The 22161-nt window shown below is 41.9% G+C and overlaps 1 protein-coding gene across 1 annotated transcript in view; it reads left to right on the top strand.

The window, feature by feature from the left end:
- The window catches only part of LOC140122877 (uncharacterized), a 113517-nt gene that overhangs the window by 23596 nt on the left and 67760 nt on the right, over positions 1–22161 (top strand). The window contains exons 8-20 of the mRNA XM_072144122.1: positions 5658–5828; positions 5995–6165; positions 9161–9294; positions 12354–12475; positions 13086–13301; positions 13415–13576; positions 13793–13912; positions 15525–15727; positions 16045–16114; positions 16202–16369; positions 17650–17760; positions 19109–19372; positions 20512–20658. Coding sequence (XP_072000223.1) covers positions 5658–5828; positions 5995–6165; positions 9161–9294; positions 12354–12475; positions 13086–13301; positions 13415–13576; positions 13793–13912; positions 15525–15727; positions 16045–16114; positions 16202–16369; positions 17650–17760; positions 19109–19372; positions 20512–20658 — 2059 coding nt within the window. The remainder of the gene's footprint in view (positions 1–5657; positions 5829–5994; positions 6166–9160; positions 9295–12353; positions 12476–13085; positions 13302–13414; positions 13577–13792; positions 13913–15524; positions 15728–16044; positions 16115–16201; positions 16370–17649; positions 17761–19108; positions 19373–20511; positions 20659–22161) is intronic.

Genomic DNA, 22161 nt, shown 5'->3' on the forward strand with positions numbered 1-22161 from the left:
CCGGATGACCGACGGACTGTGGTGTGCAACATTTGCCAAACCAGGATCAGCAGGGGTTCCACCACTAATAGCTTAACTACCACCAGTATGCGCAGACATATAAATGCTAAACACCCCACTCAGTGGCAACAAGCCCGTTCACCTCCGGCCGTGCACACCACTGCTCCTTCCCCTGTGTCAGCTGATAGTCAGCCCCCTGCCCAGGACCCTGCCAAAAAAACCCCATCGTCGCCTCCACGATCCTCCACAGCATCCTCCAGCGTTCAGCTCTCCATACCCCAGACGCTGGAGCGGAAACGCAAATATAGTGCAACCCACCCGCACGCCCAAGCCCTTAATGTCCACATCTCCACATTGCTCAGCCTGGAGATGCTGCCCTATAGGCTAGTAGAGACCGAGGCCTTTTGCAACCTCATGGCGGCGGCCGCCCCTCGGTATTCGGTCCCCAGCCGCCACTACTTTTCCCGATGTGCCGTCCCAGCCCTGCACCAGCACGTGTCAGACAACATCATCCGTGCCCTGACCAACTCCGTTTCTGACAAGGTCCACCTGACCACGGACACGTGGACGAGTGCTGCCGGGCAGGGCCACTATATATCGCTGACGGCACATTGGGTTAACTTGGTGGAGGCTGGGACCGAGACTGACCCTGCGGCTGGTCATATACTGCCGACGCCGAGGATTGCGGGGCCTACCTCGGTCCAGGTGTTTCAGGCCTACTATGCCTCCTCCTCCTCCCACCCCTCCTCCACCTCCTCCTCCGAACTACCATCCGTGGGCATGGCGCCATCAGTCGGTAGCTCTAGGCACAGCAGCAGTGCCGTCGCTAAGCGACAGCAGGCGGTGCTCAAACTGCTGAGCCTAGGCGATAAAAGGCACACCGCCCAAGAACTATTACAGGGCATCACGGCACAGACTGATCTGTGGCTGGCACCGCTGAACCTGAAGCCAGGCATGGTTGTGTGTGACAATGGCCGTAACCTGGTGGCGGCTCTGCAACTCGGCAGACTGACACATGTGCCATGCCTGGCCCATGTGTTAAATCTGATAGTTCAGCGTTTCCTCAAGACATACCCCAATCTGTCTGATTTGCTCACGAAGGTGCGCCGCATCTGTGCGCATTTCAGGAAGTCCAGCACAGATGCTGCCACTCTCAGGGCAGCGCAGCGCCGCCTCCAACTGCCCGCTCACCGACTGTTGTGCGATGTGCCCACGAGGTGGAATTCAACACTGACCATGTTATCCAGAGTTTACCAGCAGCGCCGAGCGATTGTAGACTGCCAGATGTCAACTTCCACCAGAACTGGTAGTCAGGTCAGTCAGCTTCCTCAAGTCTACAATGAGGAGTGGACGTGGATGTCTGATATCTGTCAGGTGCTGAGTAACTTTGAGGGTCAACACAGATGGTCAGTGGCGATGCCGCCATCATCAGCCTCACCATCCCGCTGCTTGGCCTGTTGAAAAAATCTCTGATCAGCATGAAGTCGGAAGCTTTGCGCTCGTCACAAGAGACGGGGGAAGAAGATTCCCTTGTTGATAGCCAAAGCACCCTTAGGTCTGTTTCTCAGCGCATATCGGAGGAGGTGGAGGAGGATGAGGAGGAAGAGGAGGAGAATGTTGGCGAGACACAAGAGGGGACCATTGTTGAGTCCTTCACTGTTCAGCGTGTATGGACAGAAGAAGAGGAGTTGGAGGAGGAGGAAATGGACAGTCAGGCCAGAGAGGGGAGTGAATTCTTACGCGTTGGTACTCTGGCGCATATGGCAGATTTCATGCTAGGCTGCCTATCCCGTGACCCTCGCGTTCAAAGAATTTATTCCAGCACCGATTACTGGGTGTTCACTCTCCTGGACCCACGGTACAAGCAAAATCTTTCCTGGTGCACAAGCTGAAACAGTATTTCCCTTCTGACAGCGCTAGCGGCAGAGTGCGTAGTTCTGCGGGACAAGTAGCGAGGGAGAGTAGGCGAGCAGGCAGCTTGTCCAGCACTGGCAAGGGTACGCTTTACAAGGCTTTTGCCAGCTTTATGTCACCCCAGCAAGACACTGTCACCTGTCCCCAGTCTCGGCAGAGTAGGGCTGATCTTTACAGAAAGATGGTGAGGGAGTACGTAGCTGACCATACCATCGTCCTAAATGATCACACAGCTCCCTACAACTACTGGGTTTCAAAGCTGGACATGTGGCACGAACTGGCGCTGTACGCCTTGGAGGTTCTTGCCTGCCCTGCCGCTAGCGTCTTGTCCGAGCGGGTTTTCAGTGCAGCTGGTGGCATCATCACCGATAAGCGTACACGCCTGTCGACTGACAGCGCTGACAGGCTGACGCTTATTAAGATGAATAAAGCCTGGATTTCTCATAATTTCCAATCTCCACCAGGTGAAGGAAGCTCAACCTGAATAATTTATCCACTCCTCCTCCTCCTCATTTTCCTCCTTCTCCTCCTCTTTGTACAGTAAAGCAGAGGAAACTGGCTATTTTTTGACAGGGCCCACTGGCTCTAGCTATAATACTTTATGCATTTAATTTTTCTGGAGGGCCACCGACCCGGTCCTCTGTTTTAAACAATTTTTGGGAGTGCCACATACAGGCACTCAATCTATTCAATTTTTCTGGAGGGCCACCTACCTGCTCCTCTGGTTTGAAAACTTTTTTGGACTGCCACATACAGGCACTCAATCTATTCCATTTTTCTGGAGGGCCACCTACCTGCTCCTCTGGTTTGAAAACTTTTTTGGACTGCCACATACAGGCACTCAATCTATTCCATTTTTCTGGAGGGCCACCTACCTGCTCCTCTGGTTTGAAAACTTTTTTGGACTGCCACATACAGGCACTATCCAAATTAAATTGTCTCCATAGCAGCCTCCACACGTTGTCTCCATTGCTACCTCCAAAAGTCGTCCATATAGCTGCCTCCATACATCGTCCCTTTATCAAACGAGGTGTGTCAGGCAGAAATTTGGGTTGTTTTCATGGATTCCACATCAAAGTTGTTAACTTTGTCGCCACCCTGCTGTGTAATCCACAAAAGATACTGGCAAACTTTTATCATTTACCGATATTATTTCAGCGCTTCTTGCGCATCTGTTTACATTCCCCTCTCTCGCCATATCCCAAACTTATAAGAACGCTACTACACTTGATCTTATACAAAAGGTTCTTAGAAGTGCTGTTTGGGGAGTAGCCTAGAGACAGGGGCTTGGATTGGCGAAAGCTCGCCTGGAAGCGGAGCGCCAGCTCCATCCCAAGATACAACTAACATAGTTTTAAGTGCAGCACCTTTAATCTACTACTAGTTCACTGCCTCCATAATAATAATAATAATAATAATCTTTATTTATATAGCGCCATCATATTCCGTAGCGCTTTACAAATCATAGGAAACAAATACAAATGTAATGTAACAGAGCACAACATTTGTATGGAACAACAGGAGTGAGGTCCCTGCTCGCCAGAGCTTACGGTTTATGAAGATGATGGGGTAACACGAGGTAAAAGAATTTTTAATGGTCAAGCCATTCTTCTTAGGGAATAGAACAAAATATAATAAATGGAATTGCTGTCGCTTGAACCACTCAGCCGTCACCAGGTCCAGGGTGAATGGGACTGCATAGAAGTCTGGTGCCTGTTGGTTGCTGGATAACAGATGGGAGGACGACACAGGACGGGTTAGTAGGAGAGTTAAAACTTCATGCAGTTAATGAGTGTTATAGGCTTGCCTAAAGAAATGGGTTTTAAGAGCACGTTTGAAACTTTGGAGGTTAGGTATTAGTCTGATAGTCCGGGGCAGAGCATTCCATAGAATTGGTGCAGCTCTAGAGAAGTCTTGGAGACGCGAGTGGGAGGTCCGCACTAGGGTAGAGGTTGATCTAAGATCACTGGCGGATCTAAGAGCACGGGTTGGGCGATAGACTGAGATAAGAGAGGAGAGGTAGGGGGGTGCAGCATTATACAGAGCTTTATGGATGAGGGTTATTATTTTAAACTGTATTCGAAAGGAGACTGGCAGCCAGAGCAGCGACTGGCATGAACTGTAGGCATACATGGTCCCCTTATCAAACGAGCTGTGTCAGGCAGAATTTTGGGTTGTTTTCATGGCTTCCACAACAAACTTGTTAACTTTGTCGCCACCCTGCTGTGTAATCCACAAAATATACTGGCAAACTTTTATCATTTACCAATATTATTTCAGCGCTTCTTGCGCATCTGTTTCCATTCCCCTCACCCGCCATATCCTAAACTTATAAGAACGCTATTACACTTGATCTTATACAAAAGGTTCTTAGAAGTGCTGTTTGGGGAGTAGCCTAGAGACACGGGCTTGGATTGGCGAAAGCTCGCCTGGCAGCGGAGCGCCAGCTCCATGCCAAGATCCAACTAACATAGTTTTAACTGCAGCACCTTTAATCTACTACTAGTTCACTGCCTCCATACATGGTCCCCTTATCAAACGAGCTGTGTCAGGCAGAATTTTGGGTTGTTTTCATGGCTTCCATGTTAACTTTGTCGCCACCCTGCTGTGTAATCCACAAAATATACTGGCAAACTTTTATCATGTACCGATATTATTTGAGCGCTTCTTGCTCACCTCCTTTGGTTCCTCTCTGCCACCCATTGGTTTGAAGCCTGAGTCCATTTAGGGTATGTCGCCATGCCACTCTCTAGCCTGCCGCTGCCTCTGCATGAAGTCCCCTATAGTGTCAGGGTCAATTATTGGATGTTTTAGATGCTATCTAGCTTCATTATGTCACTCTGTCATGGCCATGCTGTTGCCCATAATTTTGGCATAATGGTGCGATTAAGCAGCCTCAGAGGCATGCTGCCCCTGCTGTTTCCTGTCCATTTCCGTGGTGTTTCCATCCTTTTCTGAGGTTCCCAGGTGTTTGGCCAAGCTTCCCTGTGCAGAGCCTTGGTCCCCTTGAAAAATTGACTTCAATGGGGCTCGTTATTCGAGACGAGCACTCGAGCATCGGGAAAAGTTCGTCTCGAATAATGAGTACCCGAGCATTTTAGTGCTCGCTCATCTCTATTTAAAATCTAAAACAAGGATCCATATTTCACCTCCTACTATGCTTGGGCTCCTTGCACATAACCTTAGGGTTAGAGTAACCCATTGAGGTCTATTACATCCTGTCATAGTGCAGTGAGCACAAAGTGTCTTCCCGCGTTGTGACAGACCTGTGCAGCCGCAGTCCAAAATATTGAGCAGGTCATATCTGTGGACCAATTTGCAGTTTGAGACTTTTTAGGTGCAGAATCAAGCAGTGTACCAAAGTTAGCTGCCTTAAGGTTGTAATGCAGTGGCCAGATTTATCTTTGTAGCCCAGATGTTTGTTCAACTTGTGAGACTTTTGGGCTCTAGAATTGTCCCATTCTTGCACCTATAAGTTCTAAAACAGAGCATGCTAGACCCAGACCCACAAAAAGTTGCAAAAGTGAGACTAAACAGGCAACCCATCACATGTATCACAACGGGAAGAAGTTAAGATAAATTGCAATGATTAAGTAGCCAAGTTCAGGAAAATTCACAGAAAAAGGCAGCCTAAAAACTATGATACATGTGCCCCCCTGCGTCTTTTGCTCAAATCCATTGGACTTTAGCATTCACTTATTCTTACATGTTGACTTCTTGAATACCTTTTGTTCTTATTTCAGTTTTCTGACAATGGCATCATTGCTTTCCAAAGAAATTCTTATGATCCTCTCTACACAATGAGGTACCCCTATAGTTATTTTAACAGCAGTGCCTCGCATACGACACCCATGATAGCTGCATTCTGGGCCGATGCTGATCTCTCCATGGGAGTTGGTGACATATATTACCAGGTAAGGCACAATTTCAGTATGGTAGGGATCATAGAGTCTATGAAGATACTTTTAGTGAATATAAAACTAATATAATAATTTCATAAAATACATATATTTTCATACTGTAAATTATACTGTAAATATGCTGTGTTGAACGCATATTAACACACTTTTTTTTACTCAGGTTTATAATTTTATAGAATTTCCACTAATAAATGCAACATTCAGGAATGAAATTGAAAATGAAGTCAAGAACTATTTTGACATACCTCCATCGTTCCGAGCTCTATGGGTGATCAAGATAACATGGGAAAATGTACCTCCATATCCAGCTGTATACTTTACCAAAGCAGATGTAAGTACCTTAGTTTAAGGTACTAAAATGTGGTTAATTCAACAATGCACATCATTATTTATATAGTGGCTTTACTTCAGGCTTCTTTTGGCATATTTCATAATCATAGCTAAAAACCTGTCTGGTTTTAACCTATTCATTACAATGTGTGATTTGCCCATTGTAAGGAATGATGAGGAAAATCCCCATATACTGTCATACTGTAGTATGGCAGTATATGGTAGGATCAATCAGACAACCTATGGTTAAAGTACCCTAGGGGGTATGAAAAATAGTAAAAAATAAAATAAAAATAGTGTTAAAAATTGCATTAAAAAAAACCTAAAAATTAAATTCGCCCCCTTTTCCCTAGAACTTATATAAATAAAAATAAACATTAAAAATCATTAACAGGTTAGGTATCGCCACGTACCAAAATGTCCGATTTATCAAAATTTAATAACGGTTATTCCCACTTTCTCATGGTTTTTTTCTTTTGCAACTGGTCCAACAGTTTTCAAACATATTGGCCCACATTTATTATAGCGTTTGTGCCAGTTTTCTGTCTGACTTTGCACTGAAAAGAACATACAAACCATTTGCACTTGTAGTTATAAAGTATCTGCAGCAGTATTGTGTTTCCACAAAAGTCTGCACCTAAGGAGTCGGACCACACACCACATTTATTATAGCAATTCAACAGAATTGTGTTGCACACTACCGTGTTTCCCTGAAAGTAAGACAGTGGGGCACATTTACTAAGGGTCCGCAGCCGCGAATCCATCGAGTTTTTCCCGAATATTTCCTCTATGCGCTGTATTTCACGGAATTGTGGCGCACGCGATCGATTTTTGGCGCAATCGCGCCGACTTTCGCACGACAGAAATCGGGGGGCGTGGTCACCGGACAACCCGAAGGATTCGGAAAAACCGCAGAATTTAAAAAGCCATTTGTGTCGCAAGATCAAGCACTCACATACACCAGAAAAAAGCAGGTGAACTCCAGCGGACCTCGGCGCAGCAGCCACACCTGGTGAATATCAGCGCACGGACCTTAGTGAATCCCAGCAGAACCTGAATCAGCGTCGGAGAACCCGCCGCTGGATCGCGACTAGACCGGGTAAGTAAATGTGCCCCAGTGTCTTACATTCTTTTTACCCTCAAAAGTCCCACTATGTCTTACTTTCGGGGTATGTCTTATATTGGGAAAAAATGTTGATTTTTGTTTTAACCATAAAATTAACATTTATTAACAACCACCTGAACAGTACGGTATTCACCACAAAACAGTTTTATAAAAGCAAGTGCCAAAAATTATACAGTGTAGGGGGTGGTTATACAGTGTGAGAAGGGGCATTATACAGTGCAGGGAGGTTATACAAAATTGGGGCTTTATACAGTGCAGGGAGGTTATACAGGGTAGGGGCATTATACAGTGTGGGTGGGTTATACAGTGCAGGGGGGATGGTTGTTTTAACACAAATCATAGAACTGTGCAAGCAAACACACTGCCACACACTACATTCATACATTATACATGTGAATAAACATGCACACTATGTTCACATATAGATCAGACATCACACCTACATACAAAATACAAATAAACATACATACTTTTCAATGTTCCTGATGGGCACTGACTGCAGGGCTGAGTAGAGGCTGATCCAAGCTGACATGTGCTCCCTTGCCCCTTCCCCTCCTGCTCCGACTGATGTAGCAGAGTTTAGCAGCTACACAGGCGGGGGAGGAGCTGCTGCAGTAACACAGACGGCAGCACAGAGCAGGAAGCTGCTGCAGAGTGCACAGTGTGCAGCCCTGTCTCCTCTGTCATGTGATCGGAGCCTGTACGGAGGAGCTGAGCTCCGATCTTATAGTCTTCTATCGGGCCAGGAGCTACAGCAGTGACATGAAGAGGCTGCAGTTCCCGGCTCTGTCCGCATCCGTCGGAGTACCGCTCTAACTATGTCTTACTTTTGGGGTACGTTTTACATTAGCCGACCCCCCTAAAACACCCACTACGTCTTACTATCTGGGGTGTTTTACTATTAAGGAAACACGGTATATGCACCAAAAAAGTTGCAGTGCAGCGTGTACCAAATTAATGAAGAATGCGTTCATGGTGAACCTTGTAGAGACCGAGTGCCCAACCTACAACAAAAATCCACTTATTTACTGTAAAGTGCCAGCATAGAATTTAAAGCAGCAACTTATTGCTATCGTATTGGCCCCCTGAGGACACAAATACAGTTGAAAGAAGAAGGGCAAATAAAGACTATCATTGTAGCTTCTCTCCAGGGTCTCTCTGTACAGGAAGAATGGTCGGGTCCAGCATGATGACCTCCAAAGATAATGCAGTTCTGTCAACACCTTCTCACTTTTCCTACAGTTCCAGTCAATGATTTGTCGCTTTAAAATAGCGCTGAGAGCAGCATCTCTTAAATTGCATGGGATTGCAGGAAGATTTAGTGTTTAGTGAACTCTGTCCTGGGGCGATGGCCTGAGTGCCCGCAGAAAGGGCTCCGAGTGCCACCTCTGGCACCTGTGCCATAGGTTCGCCACCACTTTTATAGAGTCTGTTATAAAACTGCACATTTTTGCACAGGTTTTTGTGGCACCAACATTGACCCACACTTTTACACTTTTAATGTATGTGGGCCATTGTCGGTGCCATAAAAGAACTTTCAGTTTCTCAATACATGTGTTACCACAAATTTGTTCGACATTTAGAACAAGAAAAATCAAGCCTAGCAATTTCTAAACCCCTCCCTGAAAGTGGAAAGTAATTTCTGACTCCCTTTTTTTCTTCTTGCAAAGCCCCCCCACCTTCCCCATCCACCAGGGCTCACTACACACTGCTGGGAGGGAGTCAGATACATGACAATGGCATGTTTTAAATCAATATTTTAAACTTGTCATCATGTAATGACCTCCCTGACGACAGTTTCCCTTTAATGCGTTCCTCCCATTGTATCACTGTTATGTTTCACAACTGATGGTATTTCTCTTTCCTGCAGACCAATACTTTTCAAGCCATTTTACTGACGGATGGAATTTACTCCTTCTGCCTGTTAAGATTTGAAGATGGAGGGATGAACTGGAAATATTATGCTCTTCCTACAAATCACTTGCCAATAATGGGTTATTTCAGGTAAATTAATACTTATTGACTAATAAGTAATTACAGTACATGCCTGGACAAGTTGGGGCAGATATATCATTAGGCAAGATCTTACTCCAGCTTTAAGACTCTGGTAGGATCCATGGGGGAGATTAATCAGAACTGAGGGGAACTAATCAGAGCTTAGCTTTCATTTTATAAACAACTGTGGGAAAATGAAAGCTGAGCTCTGATTGGGTGCCATGGGCAACTAGAACAGTTCTGCTCTCATACACTTCTGATAAATCTCCACTTATGTGAATGTGTTGGATATGCAACGTTAAAAAGTTAAACAAAAATCTCAAATTTAAGGACTAGAGTCTAAATTTACATCACATATGGGTTAACATAAATGTGAATTTATCTGAAGAGAAAATGGATTGGGTTATTTGCTATTTAGTATTAGCAATATTTGGCGCATGATAGACCAGGAAAAAATTGGTCAGATAGCAAAATTAAGGCGCACTCCATGTAAGATTTTGGCGCACATCTCATTGATGTCGGCATTTTTATGGCGCCCGACTGATCAGTTCCATCTACCCATTAATTACTAACAGCCTTGCCCCACTTAAATAAATCGGGCTGTGCTTTGCAAAGACTGGTCTCCGATTGCCGACAGACGTTCTTACACCACAATTAGTAAATCCCCCCATCGTGACAGATGATAATGGTTCTGTCATATCTATTTTATATCTACCATAGATAGAAGCCAGAATCCCAGTATGAGCAAAATTACACACTTCTACAGACTTTCTGCACTTCAAATTCATGCTTAGAACTTATAACCCGTCCTCCATCTCGGCAAACAGGTCTATTTGACTTATCTAATATCCTCTCTCTCTAACAATCCTAAAAGGCTCTTCGATACTCTTCATTCTATACTAATATCAAAGTTTAGGCCACCTGTTACAAACCTTTTAAAGGAAACCTACTAGTTCAAATGGTAGGTGTAAGCTGTAAGTACCGAGCACCAGCGGTTTTAACACTTTTTAAAGTTTATAGCTGTAGCAGCTTCAGCTATAAACTTTAAAAAGTGTTAAAACCACGATACAGCGGTTAATAACACTAATGAAAGTAAGCACCGGCACCAACTCACCCTGAGCTGGTGGTCGGTATTTACAGCTTACCCTTACCATTTGAACTGGTAGGTTTCCTTTAAAGATAAAATTGACTGCATTATCCAGGAAATAATATCGCAATCCACTCCCCCCACTAATCACCTTCCCTCTGGTACCTTACTTTGTTCACTCTCTTCCTTTGAGCCAGTCACAGAGGACGTCCAGGCTCCTCTCCTCTGCTCGACTCATTACCTGCACTAGTAACTCCATCCCTTCACATCACGTACAGTCTCTCTCACCAGTGGTCACTTCTTACCTCACTGAAATCTCCAACCTCTCTCTCTCTCTTCTGGTGTCTATCCCTCTTCCTTCAAGCATGCTGTTGTCACCCCATTACTAAATAAAGCTTCCCTGGACCCATCCAGTGCTGCTAACTACAGACCAGTCTCTAATCTCCCTTTCGTATCCAAACTCCTGAAATGCCAGGTCTATCTCTCAGCTAACTCTCTCTTTGACCCCTATAATCTGGTTTCTACTCTATGCATTCCACTGAAACTGCTGTTTCTTAAGTCTCCAATTATCTCCTCACTGCCAAATGCAAAGGGCACTATTCTCTTCTCATCTTCTGGATCTCTTAGCAGCGTTTGATACTGTGGACCACCAGCTCTTCCGCGGGATGCTTAGCTCCATTGGCCTTAAGGACACAGCACTCTCTTGCCTACTCTCTGACCCTTAGTGTCTCCTTCTCTGAATCTCTCTTTTCTTCTCTTCCTCTCACTGTCGGGGTTTCTCAGGGCTCAGTTCTAGGTCCTCTTCTCTTTGACCCTCCATTCTTTCCCCATCGGACAAACCATCAGCAGATTTGGTTTTCAGTATGGTATTCATGATGATGATATCCAGCTAAATAAGTCTGTATGTAATATCACTCCTGCCTTACTGCAGAACACCAGTGACTGTCTCTCTGCCATCTCTAACATCATGTCCTCTCTCTTCTCGAAACGTAATTCTTCCAAAATGGAACTTCTTGTCGTTCCACCGTCTACTAACTAACCTTACACTGATCTCTCCATTTCTGTCAGTGATATCATCATAACCCCGAGGCCCCAGGCCTGCTGTCTTAGTGTAGTCCTGAACTCCAACCTCACCTTAAAAGCATATTTAGATAATTTCAATTGAAACCTCTAAAACTCTAATTGTTGCTCTGATCCACTCTCGTCTAGGCTACTGTAACTCCCTATTAATCGGTCTTCCACTTACTAAACTCTCTCCTCTACAATCCATTTTCAATGCAGCAGTGAGGCTTGTCTTTGAGACCAAACGTTAAACGGAATCCTCCAGTCTTTGCCAGTCACTGCACTGGTTGCCCATCTCCTTCCGAATACAGTTTAATCACCCTCATCCACAAAGATCAACATAATCCTGTACTTCCCTACCTATCCTCTCTTATCTCACTCTATCGTCCAACCTGTGCTCTTCGATTTGCCAGTGACCTTAGATTATTCTTGTCTTTTATTCAAACCTCCCACAATTCGAATACCCAACCCCAAAGCTTTAAGTGTGCTATTGAAACCCATTTATTTACACAGCCCTATCACACTCACTAACTCTTTGTAGTCCCACTGACTTTGGACTTTGTATGTGAGATTGTGGCTGATGGCTGGTTCAAGCAGCAGCATTTTTATTTATTAAATCATTTTTATTCCACTCCCTTTTAAAATGTCTGGGCCATTATGCAAGCTTTCATACCTCTAGTGTCACCCCCTTCATCCTGAAATTGTAAGCTCTTGTGAGCAGAACTCTTACTCCTATTTTTTCATATGACTGTCATTATTGTAATTACTGTAATGTCTTATTTCATTTGTACATGTTCCCCAGTATCTGTAAAGCACTACAGAATTTAATGGCGCTATATAAATAGAGATTATTATTAATATTAAAGAAGTAACAATTGTAGGATGTTTTCCATTGTTTTTGCTCTTTGATTATTTCCAGCGGAAATTCAGCTACATCCAGTATGAAACCTGGTTTTCCAGCTTTCAATGACCCTCAAACAGAGCCCTCAGTAAGCCTTCAGCAGAGATACACTCCTGACCAGTACGAGGGATACAACACACGTAAGACACATCCATTTTTTAGCAGTGTTAAGAATGCAATGTATATTATTGCAAGAATTTGGACAAACACTGGAGCTATTTTATGTTATCATAATTTTGGGGTTGGTTAATGTTATTTATATAATCTTCCATGGTAATGTAATGTAATATTTGCTGTAAATGTATTTCTAACAAATCCATAAATAATGCAGCTTCCAGTTTTAAAATTGAAAACTAATCTTGTTTATTGAAGGGACAGTACTTTTTCTTATGAAGATAACAGGCTGGCTTCAACTAGGCGTAACTTAAGGAAACGCAGAGTGTACAGTCTCACCCAGGCACAGGAATCTACAGAGCCTATAAAATAAGGCCTAGCAGTTGTGCCTCTTGTTGGATCGTATGATGTTTCATTTTAAATTGCAAATTTTAAAATTTTATCTTTCAATTATATTTTCTGAGCATTATTTAATACAATCCTCAGGTGTCACTTAGTTATACATTGTGCTATGCAAATATATTGCTCTAAAATATGTTTTACAGCACAAATAGTTATTAATGCAGTTTATAAAGTTCTAAAAGGCATTAAACCTTAATTATGTTGTGTAAGTAGGTGTTTTGTGCACTTTTATAGATAAAAAAGGCTTATGGGCATATCGACTAGAAACCAACTCTCAGAACATCACTAATGCTCGTCGGCAATGCCTGATTTGGTACTACAATGAACCATATCCGTCATGGGCATCAGTAACTCCTCCTTGTCCGTGTTCTTGGGGTCAAGCCTCATATGATTGTTCATTTACATCATCAACCAGACTGCAAGGATATGGTTTCCAGTTGAAAATTGCAGGTAACTTCTCCAAAATTATTCTTTATCACTGTGGGTCTTATACTATATACCATATACCATATACCATACTATATACCATATACCATGTGCATAGTGTTTATTTTGTCTTGTAGATTTTTCCTTCTCTGTGCAGAGTGCATATGCTTCTTCAAAGGGTGGTGGAACAAGGTGTTATTATAACAGCAATGGCTCCCTGAAATATGGAGAGAAGGAGAGGTACCTGCCGCTTCCATGGACATCTGAAAATGTTTCTTCAGTCAGAAAGCAATATCAAGGTAAGGTTTCACATAACTTTTGATGAAATATTTACATTGATGTAGTTTTTACTATATTACATAAAAAATGTAAATAACGGTATAGGACTAAACATATTATTGTAACCCTCGAACCCACAGTATGGACAGGTTTAGTTTAACTTTTTGGAAGATCACAGCTACATTTTAATAATCTTGCACTATACAATTTAAATGACATTTTATTTTGATTTTAAGTTAATGAATTAGATCCATACAACAACTGCTGCAGGGATTCTGGGTCGGTTTCTCTTTGTTCCAAGTTTAAAGAAAAAAGGCCAGTGGACAACTGTCAAGGCTATGTCCCACCACATACAGGTAAATATCATCAGATCCTGTTTATATGATCCTAGACTGTTAGAAATGCATATCTCGTAAGTCCAATAGGTTCTTTTTAAAGGGAACCAATGACTGCTGTTGATGACCTAAGGGCACCATATTTTTAACTAACACGATGGTCTTAAATGGTGGATAAGGCACTAGGCAGGAGGTTTCACTTTATCAAGAAAGCAAAGAAAAACTTTTAATAGATGTATATTGATAAATTACTTAATATCCTGCTCTCTCCACACTTGCACACATTACAAAAAACAGGAGGTAAAGGGGCCAACACCTTTAAGTTTCAACACTGTGCCTATTCAACACTCCTATTGTTCCATATGACTGTTTGTCCTCTGTTATATAATATTTTATTTGCATATGTTCCCTATGATTTGTAAAGCGCTATGGAATATGCGCTACATAAATAAAAATGCAGTTGAGTACCTTGATTGTTGCAAGACTTGTCTGCCCCAATCTTTTCTTACCTATTCTGTAGACTAGGTGAAGTAAATGAACCTGTAAAGATCATTCCTTTGCATGGTTAGGGAATTTCTGTGCCCCTGTGTCACAGTGAGGATACCGCTGTCTCGTCACATGACTTGGGTTGCAACTGTACGGGTTAATTTAGCCTACTCAAACTTGCACTCATCTTTCACTCAGGACACAAAATAAGTATAAATCACACCACATGCAGCTCCAGCACCCCAATTATTAAACTGCCGCCAACACTTATTGCATTTATACTGGGACCAATAAGTATATCACATACTACATCCACTCTTGCTTCTCAAGCAGTCACCTTGTTACACCAGTGGATATGCACCCTCAGCACTCTAGCAGTCATACAGCTAACCAGACTTTACAAGGCAATGAGTTCATACAGGGAGCAAAATTAAAGTAAACGCTTTAATTACAGGTGATCAGTGCGTAATTAAAAGATGTTAAAAACAAAAGAATTACAAAATAAAATGACACACAACACGGCAAAACAGTTATAAAATAAAAAGGGAGAAAAATAACAGAAACTTACAACTTAAATACATTTCTGATTCCCTGGAGGTGGGAGAAATATGGAACACACTCAGCTTGTCAAGCAGACCCCAAAGAGTGAACACTGTTTCCTGAATCTCATATTGTGTTATATGTTCTCTGTTTAGTTCAGGTTTCAGAACCTCCCATTGATTAATTAGTCCACAGGGTCATTTAGGATTGGAGTGTTAATGAGGGAAAGAGTCCAGGAATATTTAAACAGTTCTTTGTTTCCAAGTCCTGATGCTGGAAGGGGGGTGAACCAATGTCCTTTGGGGTCTGCACAGACCAATCTTCACGTCTTAAAACGCTGCCTGGACACTTCAAAGATGCCAATTGTCATATAGGTCAACAAAGTTAGTAATTGTCCTATAGTTAAACAAATCTTACACCTTCAAGAATAATATTTCCTTGGTACCACAATAATTATTCTGTCCATTGACATGATGGCTATTTAGATCTGCTATTATTATACACTGTTTAAAAAGGGACATGATATTTTTATGGCCCTATAGTAATAAACAGATTTCTGAACTATTATCATACTACTAAAAACTTTATATGTCTATATTCTTTTAAGGATTTCTATATGGTGACCCCCACATTAACACTCTAGATGGTATTCGGTACACATTTAATGGTTTGGGTGAGTTTATTCTGGCCAATATAAAGGATGAAAATGGACTTGACCTCTTCAAGCTTCAAGGACGCACAGCCATCATTAGAAACAGTACTGCAACTAACTTTGTGAGTCTAGCAGCAGAACTTACAAACATAATTAAGGTAAGCTTTTGTTTTTACATAATTAACTTTGGGAAACTCCTATCTGCGATGTAATAGACTTAAAATAAATCATAAACTCTGAATTATCTAGACGCATCTTCAGGTGGTTGGATTGGTCAACATGGTGACAGGAAATGGGAACTATTTCCATTTACTAGCACATATTTATTAGAAAAACAAAAGAGAGATAGTAATGAAAGGCTCCTAAAATCTGTAATGAGTAATTAAGAAATTTTATAGCTAGACTTTCATGATTATAAATCCTTGTATTATACCTACAGACTACCATGATGTTGCCATTATATTTCCATTTGCAGGTGGAGTGGATAGTGTCTGAAATGACTAATATAGTTGTGAAGGTTAATGGAAGTGCTATTACTTTGACTGGTGAGATATTTGATATATATTTCATAAACCAAGCCACCTCAGATATATTTCTTTAATATATACCTAACATTTCATTTTTTCATTCAGAAGATTCTACATATGTCAACAAGGTCACATTAGAGAAGACAAGTTTGAATGAAGTCAAGGCCACTTTTGATGGTGGAATATCCATCACAGTATCTGCAAGATTAGGATATTTAAGCTTTGTAACAACTCTGCTTTCATCATTCCAGAATAAAACACAGGGGCTTCTTGGTAAGAATATTAATAAAATAATTTATTGCTGTGACCTGCAGTGAAAGTAGACACATCTATATGATTTTCAGCAAATTAAATGTGAGATAACAAAAGGAATATTACATCCACCATCTGTCCCAGATATAATTTGCATAGATTTGTATTGTACGGAAAGAATTTGTCACTGATTCCATTGTAGTTTAGGCATAGCCAATTAACCATAAATAAAATTTAGGGTTGCCCTCAAGAACTCCTTCTCTCCCAGACAGGTGATGAGCAAATGGTGGAAAAAACAAAAAATGCAATTTCACGTCCGGAGTAGTGCATTGACTTTTTTTAATCTAATAGGCCTTTTTTATATATACCTTTGCGAGTATATTTTTATTCAATAAATTGGTGAATTACCTTTGGATAACTGCATGTTGCTGCCTATGATTTTCATCTAGTGGATACGGACAAAGTATTTTTGTCCACATGGGAGACTTGTGTGCATATAGAAAGTAATCCGTTTAAGGGCATGAACATAGAAGTATTTTATCCTCTCAACTATCCTCCAGACGTTAAATTGCCTTTTCGTTTTTTTTCCACCATTTCCCCATCACCTGTCTGGGAGTGAAGGAGTTCGAGTATAACCCCTCATTTCATTTGTGAACTTACTGTATATTGAGGCATTATTGGGTCAATCTCCGGGTGTGCAGCTCCTCCGATAAGTATCCCCTCTTTTTAGTCAGAAAATTGTAAAGTTTTATTGCATAGATCAATGCCATGCCATATTTCTTTTTAAAATATAATTCCTCTAAGGCAGTGATGGCTAACATATGGCACTAGTGCCAGAGGTGGCACTCAGGGCCCTTTCTGTGGGCGCTCAGGCCATCACCAGAGATGACTCCAGGTATATTCCTACAGTCCCAGACAGCCCAGGACTTGCTGTGCACAGAGCTATTTTAAAGTGACAGCTGTACCTGGGAGCATTTTCTCCTTTATTGGTGTCCTCAGGGGCTGCTATCAAAACTGTGACACAGAAGGGAGTATAAATCACTAATTACATTTCTGTGTTGGCACTTTGCGACAAATAAGCGGATCTTTGTTGAAGTTTGGGCACTCGGCCTCTAAAAGGTTTGCCATCACTGCTCTAAGGTCTCCCTTAGATGAAAATAGACTACTGGAAAATGCTAGAGCAAATGTTACAATTTAGGTCTATGAACACACAGCTGTCACCCTGTTGAAACAAAAACTTTATTACTTTTAGGAAGTTTGATAACCTAAGTAGACCTAATATTCATGTTCTCTCTTTGTAGGTGTCTTCAATGGGGACATATCTGATGATCTCATGTCTATAAATGGATCGAAATTGTCTTTCAATGGAGAACATCCAGCTGAATCACTGATATATGAGACTGCAATGACATGTACAATTCCTATATTACTATGAGCATAATAGAATCTGCTTTCAGTATGAAACACAGAGGCTAATCTTGAGTTTTTCTGTAAAACCCAGTTCACACCTGTGTCTGGACTTGCCTTCACCCTAATATGGAAGATGAGTGGAATGTCTTCCATTCACGTTATGTTACTCATAGACTAAATGGACCTTCCATCATGGATAGCGAGAAATAAAATGTGGGCTGTTGATATTTTTTTGCAGCCATTAAACACTGGAGTGAACTTGCCAACTTGACGGCTGTAAAGTCCAGGGCTGTGAATCAATTTGAATGAATTGAGCGGGTTCATTCCCGTCATAAAAATAGGTTGATGACCACAAGTAACACTTTTATTGCAGGAACTCCTGAAAGCTCATTGAGACACTTTTGATAGTAGGCCAAACAACTTTAGTAACCCAGATTGCTAGTAAAGATAGCCTACTTCGGCTGATTTATCCAAAAATGTGGCATTTCTCCTATCTTTAAATTTTACAATAAATCCTACAATAAGCAGCATCTAGCATTTCTTGCGCTTTCACAACCTAATAATAGCAGCTTGCGCCCCCCCCCCCCCCACTAACTGTTCAGCTCTAGATGTTCAAGTAGAAGATGGTAGGCAACTCTTTTTATTACCCTTGTTGGTGGTGGGTACTAGAGTAAGGCAGTCAGTGTTAACCTTTTTAAAACTAAGCCATAAACTTAAAAACAGATGCTATCAGACAGCTCTAAACTAAGATACTAAGAGAGTAAGGATGTATATAAACAAAACATTTGTTCAAGTATTTTAGAAAAGTATTTATTCCCTGCCAAGCCCTGCTAGATTATTTTAGCTTATATTTACCTTATAAAAGGTAAAAAGAAATGTAATAAATAACAAACTGGTCAGGATTATTAACGTTTACATAAAGTAGAACAAAAACATTAGCAACTTTGACCGTTTCTGGTGCAAGAGAGACCCAAGATTGTGCCACATTTTTGAGCCTTATGCAACATTTCCTGACTTTTGAATGCATATATGGTTAGCAACAACTACTTGTTTTAGGCATATTGCAGGGACTCCCTTAGGGAATGGAGGAATCGGTCATCCTCATAGAGTTTATTTTTTTTGAAACATTTGTCCAGTTTACCTTGTGCTTTGCATTTATGAGGCACATAAAGGATTTGCTCTCCAAGATCACAGGCAGCTTCTGTTTGTTGATTCTGTAATGTATCCATGTTAAATAGCTTTTAACTGAATTTTTCAGACATTATTTTGTAAGGAAATGAAACTACTGTATTACCTTATGCTGTATATTTTATATGAACAGCAAACTGATAAGTCATTGTCTTTTCACAGGGAAAACCACTGCAGAAAACAGTATATTTACTTACAATTCCTCAGCGGGGGAATCCTGGGATACCTACAACAACAACAGCTTTGTACCCAGATTCTATGATGAGCTGCTCCTAACCAGTGACCCCAGCATGGTCCAGAGAGCAAATGAAACTTGTAAAGGGATTGACGAATGTATTTTTGATATTCTGAGCACTAGAGATTTTTCAGTGGGAGAAGCTACACTTGAAAGTATAACATCATTAAAGTATCAAATGGATCTAATGGGTAATGCTCCTTATTATTGTTCTGACATTTACAGATGTAATTATTATTCTTAACATGGAGTAAAATATAGAAATAGTTGCAGACATACCATATGTGTAGGGAGTCTTAATATCACCATAACAGCAGATAGGATATTCCCAATGTATATTAGAATTAGATGCAAACCTCATGCCTCACAGGAACTAGTGGTTAATTTGTAAAATAATGGGGTTGCTATACAAAGAGCTTTCAGATATGTTTATAGATAAAGGAAACAGATGCAGCCAGGAGATTCCCAAATAACTATACTACTCCCATCTACTTTTACTAGAAACAACTGCATGTTATGCTGCCACTGCATTAAAATTATTTTAAAGGACACCTGTCATCAGGTCTCTGCCACTTGTCCTGTTACTACTACCTGTTGGAGCAGCTCACAAGGATCCCATCCCAGCCTTTATCTAGTTATTTCATACATTATTCATTGTAAAATCATCTATTTTTTATCATGTAAATGAGGCTGGTCACATGGTCAGAGGCAGTGATGTCACCCCTTTTACCCCTCCCCCTGCTCATGTCTGTGTGTAATGTATAGTAAAGCATTGCTAGTGTGTGTATGTCATCTGCTGACATGCTGCATCCTCCTAATATACAGGTGAGAGACACAGACATCAGCTACACATGAATCTGACATGTTCTGCTGTAACATGGCTGCCTGGAGCTGCTGTATCTCTCCTAAACACACACACACATGCACACACAGGCTGCAGGGGGCGCCAGCACCAGGAAGCACATCATTATACAGCCTCACATCATTATACAGCCTCACATCATTATACAGCCTCACATCATTATACAGGCTGTCAGTCATGCACTGGGGGTGTGGCTGTGCCTCCCACTCATGAATAGAGTGGACAACTTGAATATGCTAATGCTTCATTGGACATTTCACAGGTCATTTGCATACAGCTTTAGGACCTCATTGCTTAGGTTTACAGGCATGTAGAGGGACAATGAAGGGATAGAGGCAATGCTCTCTAATGGCAGTTTATGAAAATATATTTAGTTTAGGGGGGTTATTTTGCATGACGGGTTCTCTTTAATAATATTTTAGAGTAAGCTAATTTAAATAAATGATATTATAAATTTATTTTTTTTAGGGAACTACCCGCCTAATATTTCAGGTCCTACTGTCATTAGCACAAAAGTGAACCAATCAGTGACAGTGAGTTACACAGCAACTGACCAAAACAATGACACTGTGATCTTCTCTCTGCAGACAGATTCCCAGGATATAAACATAACAGGTAAAGATGTGCCAACGTTGTTGTGAAAATTCTTTGTCAAACTGCAGTCTACAAAGAATTAAGACTGATAACAAAGTGGAACAAATCATTTCATGTTCTGCTTTTAGAATATATCTGTTAGGATTGGGTAACACAGAAGACAGGGGATAGTGTGCCCTGAGCTTGCCCCAACCTCTGTCCTTTCCTATAGCCCCCCCCCCCCCCCCACGCTAAACTGAGGGGCAACTACTTGAAGACTCGAAATACACTGGATAAGTGTGGGAAGGGAAAACACGAACAGACTGACAAACATAAAACACAAAAGAATGGTAAACTAGCCGGAGTCACAACGAGAGGGTACGTCAATAGCAAAATCAGTAAGCAAAGAGTCAGTGTAAAAAAACTAGCCGAGATCACAACAATACAGACACAGAGCAATACAACCTAATGCAGAGAGCAAGTGGAGAAAGGGATTTCAAACACTGGCACAGGTGACTAGTGAAGCTGCAATTTATTCAGCCAGAACCCCACCTCCAGAACCTGATAGGAACTGGACAACTTCTGGGAATCAACCCCTCATGGTGCAGAATAAGCAAGCACAATAACAGGCACCATGCAGAGGTACCACAAGTCCCAGCAGTTCAGGACACAACCCCTAGATAGCGCAAGGTCTTAGCAGCCGCTGCCCGGGGCACACGCCAGAGACCACTGGTAGCAGACGAGAGGTGGAGTTTGCGCGGATACGCACCAGAGGTCGGAGAACCCTGCTAGCACCACCAGAAGAACCAGAAGTCCCAGCATTCTCCCCAGCGAACCTGACAATATCATAACTGTGATTGAGGCTATAGCTTGAGAGCAGCTTGTAGCTGGCCAAGTTCCCCTAAAATCCCACTTAACTTGGGTTTGGCATGTGGGGGGGGGGGGGTAAAATTCATGGCTGTGCTTGGGGAATTGTTCCTATTTCAAGGTTCTTATGTCAGATTTCAGACATCAAAGCCCCGATAAATCTGCCCAATTTCCCAAATAAGCTGGTGGAAGAGGCAAGGCAGAGATCTACTTGCTTGCTTTGGTTTGCTAATTCCAGACCATATATTAATTGACACTTTTGCCTGGAATAGTGGTGTCAGCAGTCAGAAATTACACAAGCACCAATATTCCAATATTTCAGGGCCAGCGGAGTGTTAACAGATAAACTAGACTGTGTTGCTGGTAAAGGGAGCCCTAGCAGATTAGGTAGCTTTAATTGTTTTTTCTCCCTTCTATCCAGCCAGGGGGTTTCCAAATAAGATGGAAGACCCCTTTTAATGACTCATTTTTAATTGTCAGTACTTTTACATGAGGTTCTTAAGCTGTTTGAGTTCTCTAAATGGAAACCCCCACCAAGGTGTATGCTCTGCACAGGGCTGGTTGATTGACAATTTAATAGCCTCTATTAGCTGGGATTGTGTTTCCATTCTCTGCTTTCATTCTGTACTGTACGTTTGTCTGTGCCTTGACTAGTCTTCTGCCTTAAGATTTTGTATC

Source organism: Engystomops pustulosus, chromosome 3, assembly GCF_040894005.1.
Source record: "Engystomops pustulosus chromosome 3, aEngPut4.maternal, whole genome shotgun sequence".
NCBI classification, from domain to species: domain Eukaryota; kingdom Metazoa; phylum Chordata; class Amphibia; order Anura; family Leptodactylidae; genus Engystomops; species Engystomops pustulosus.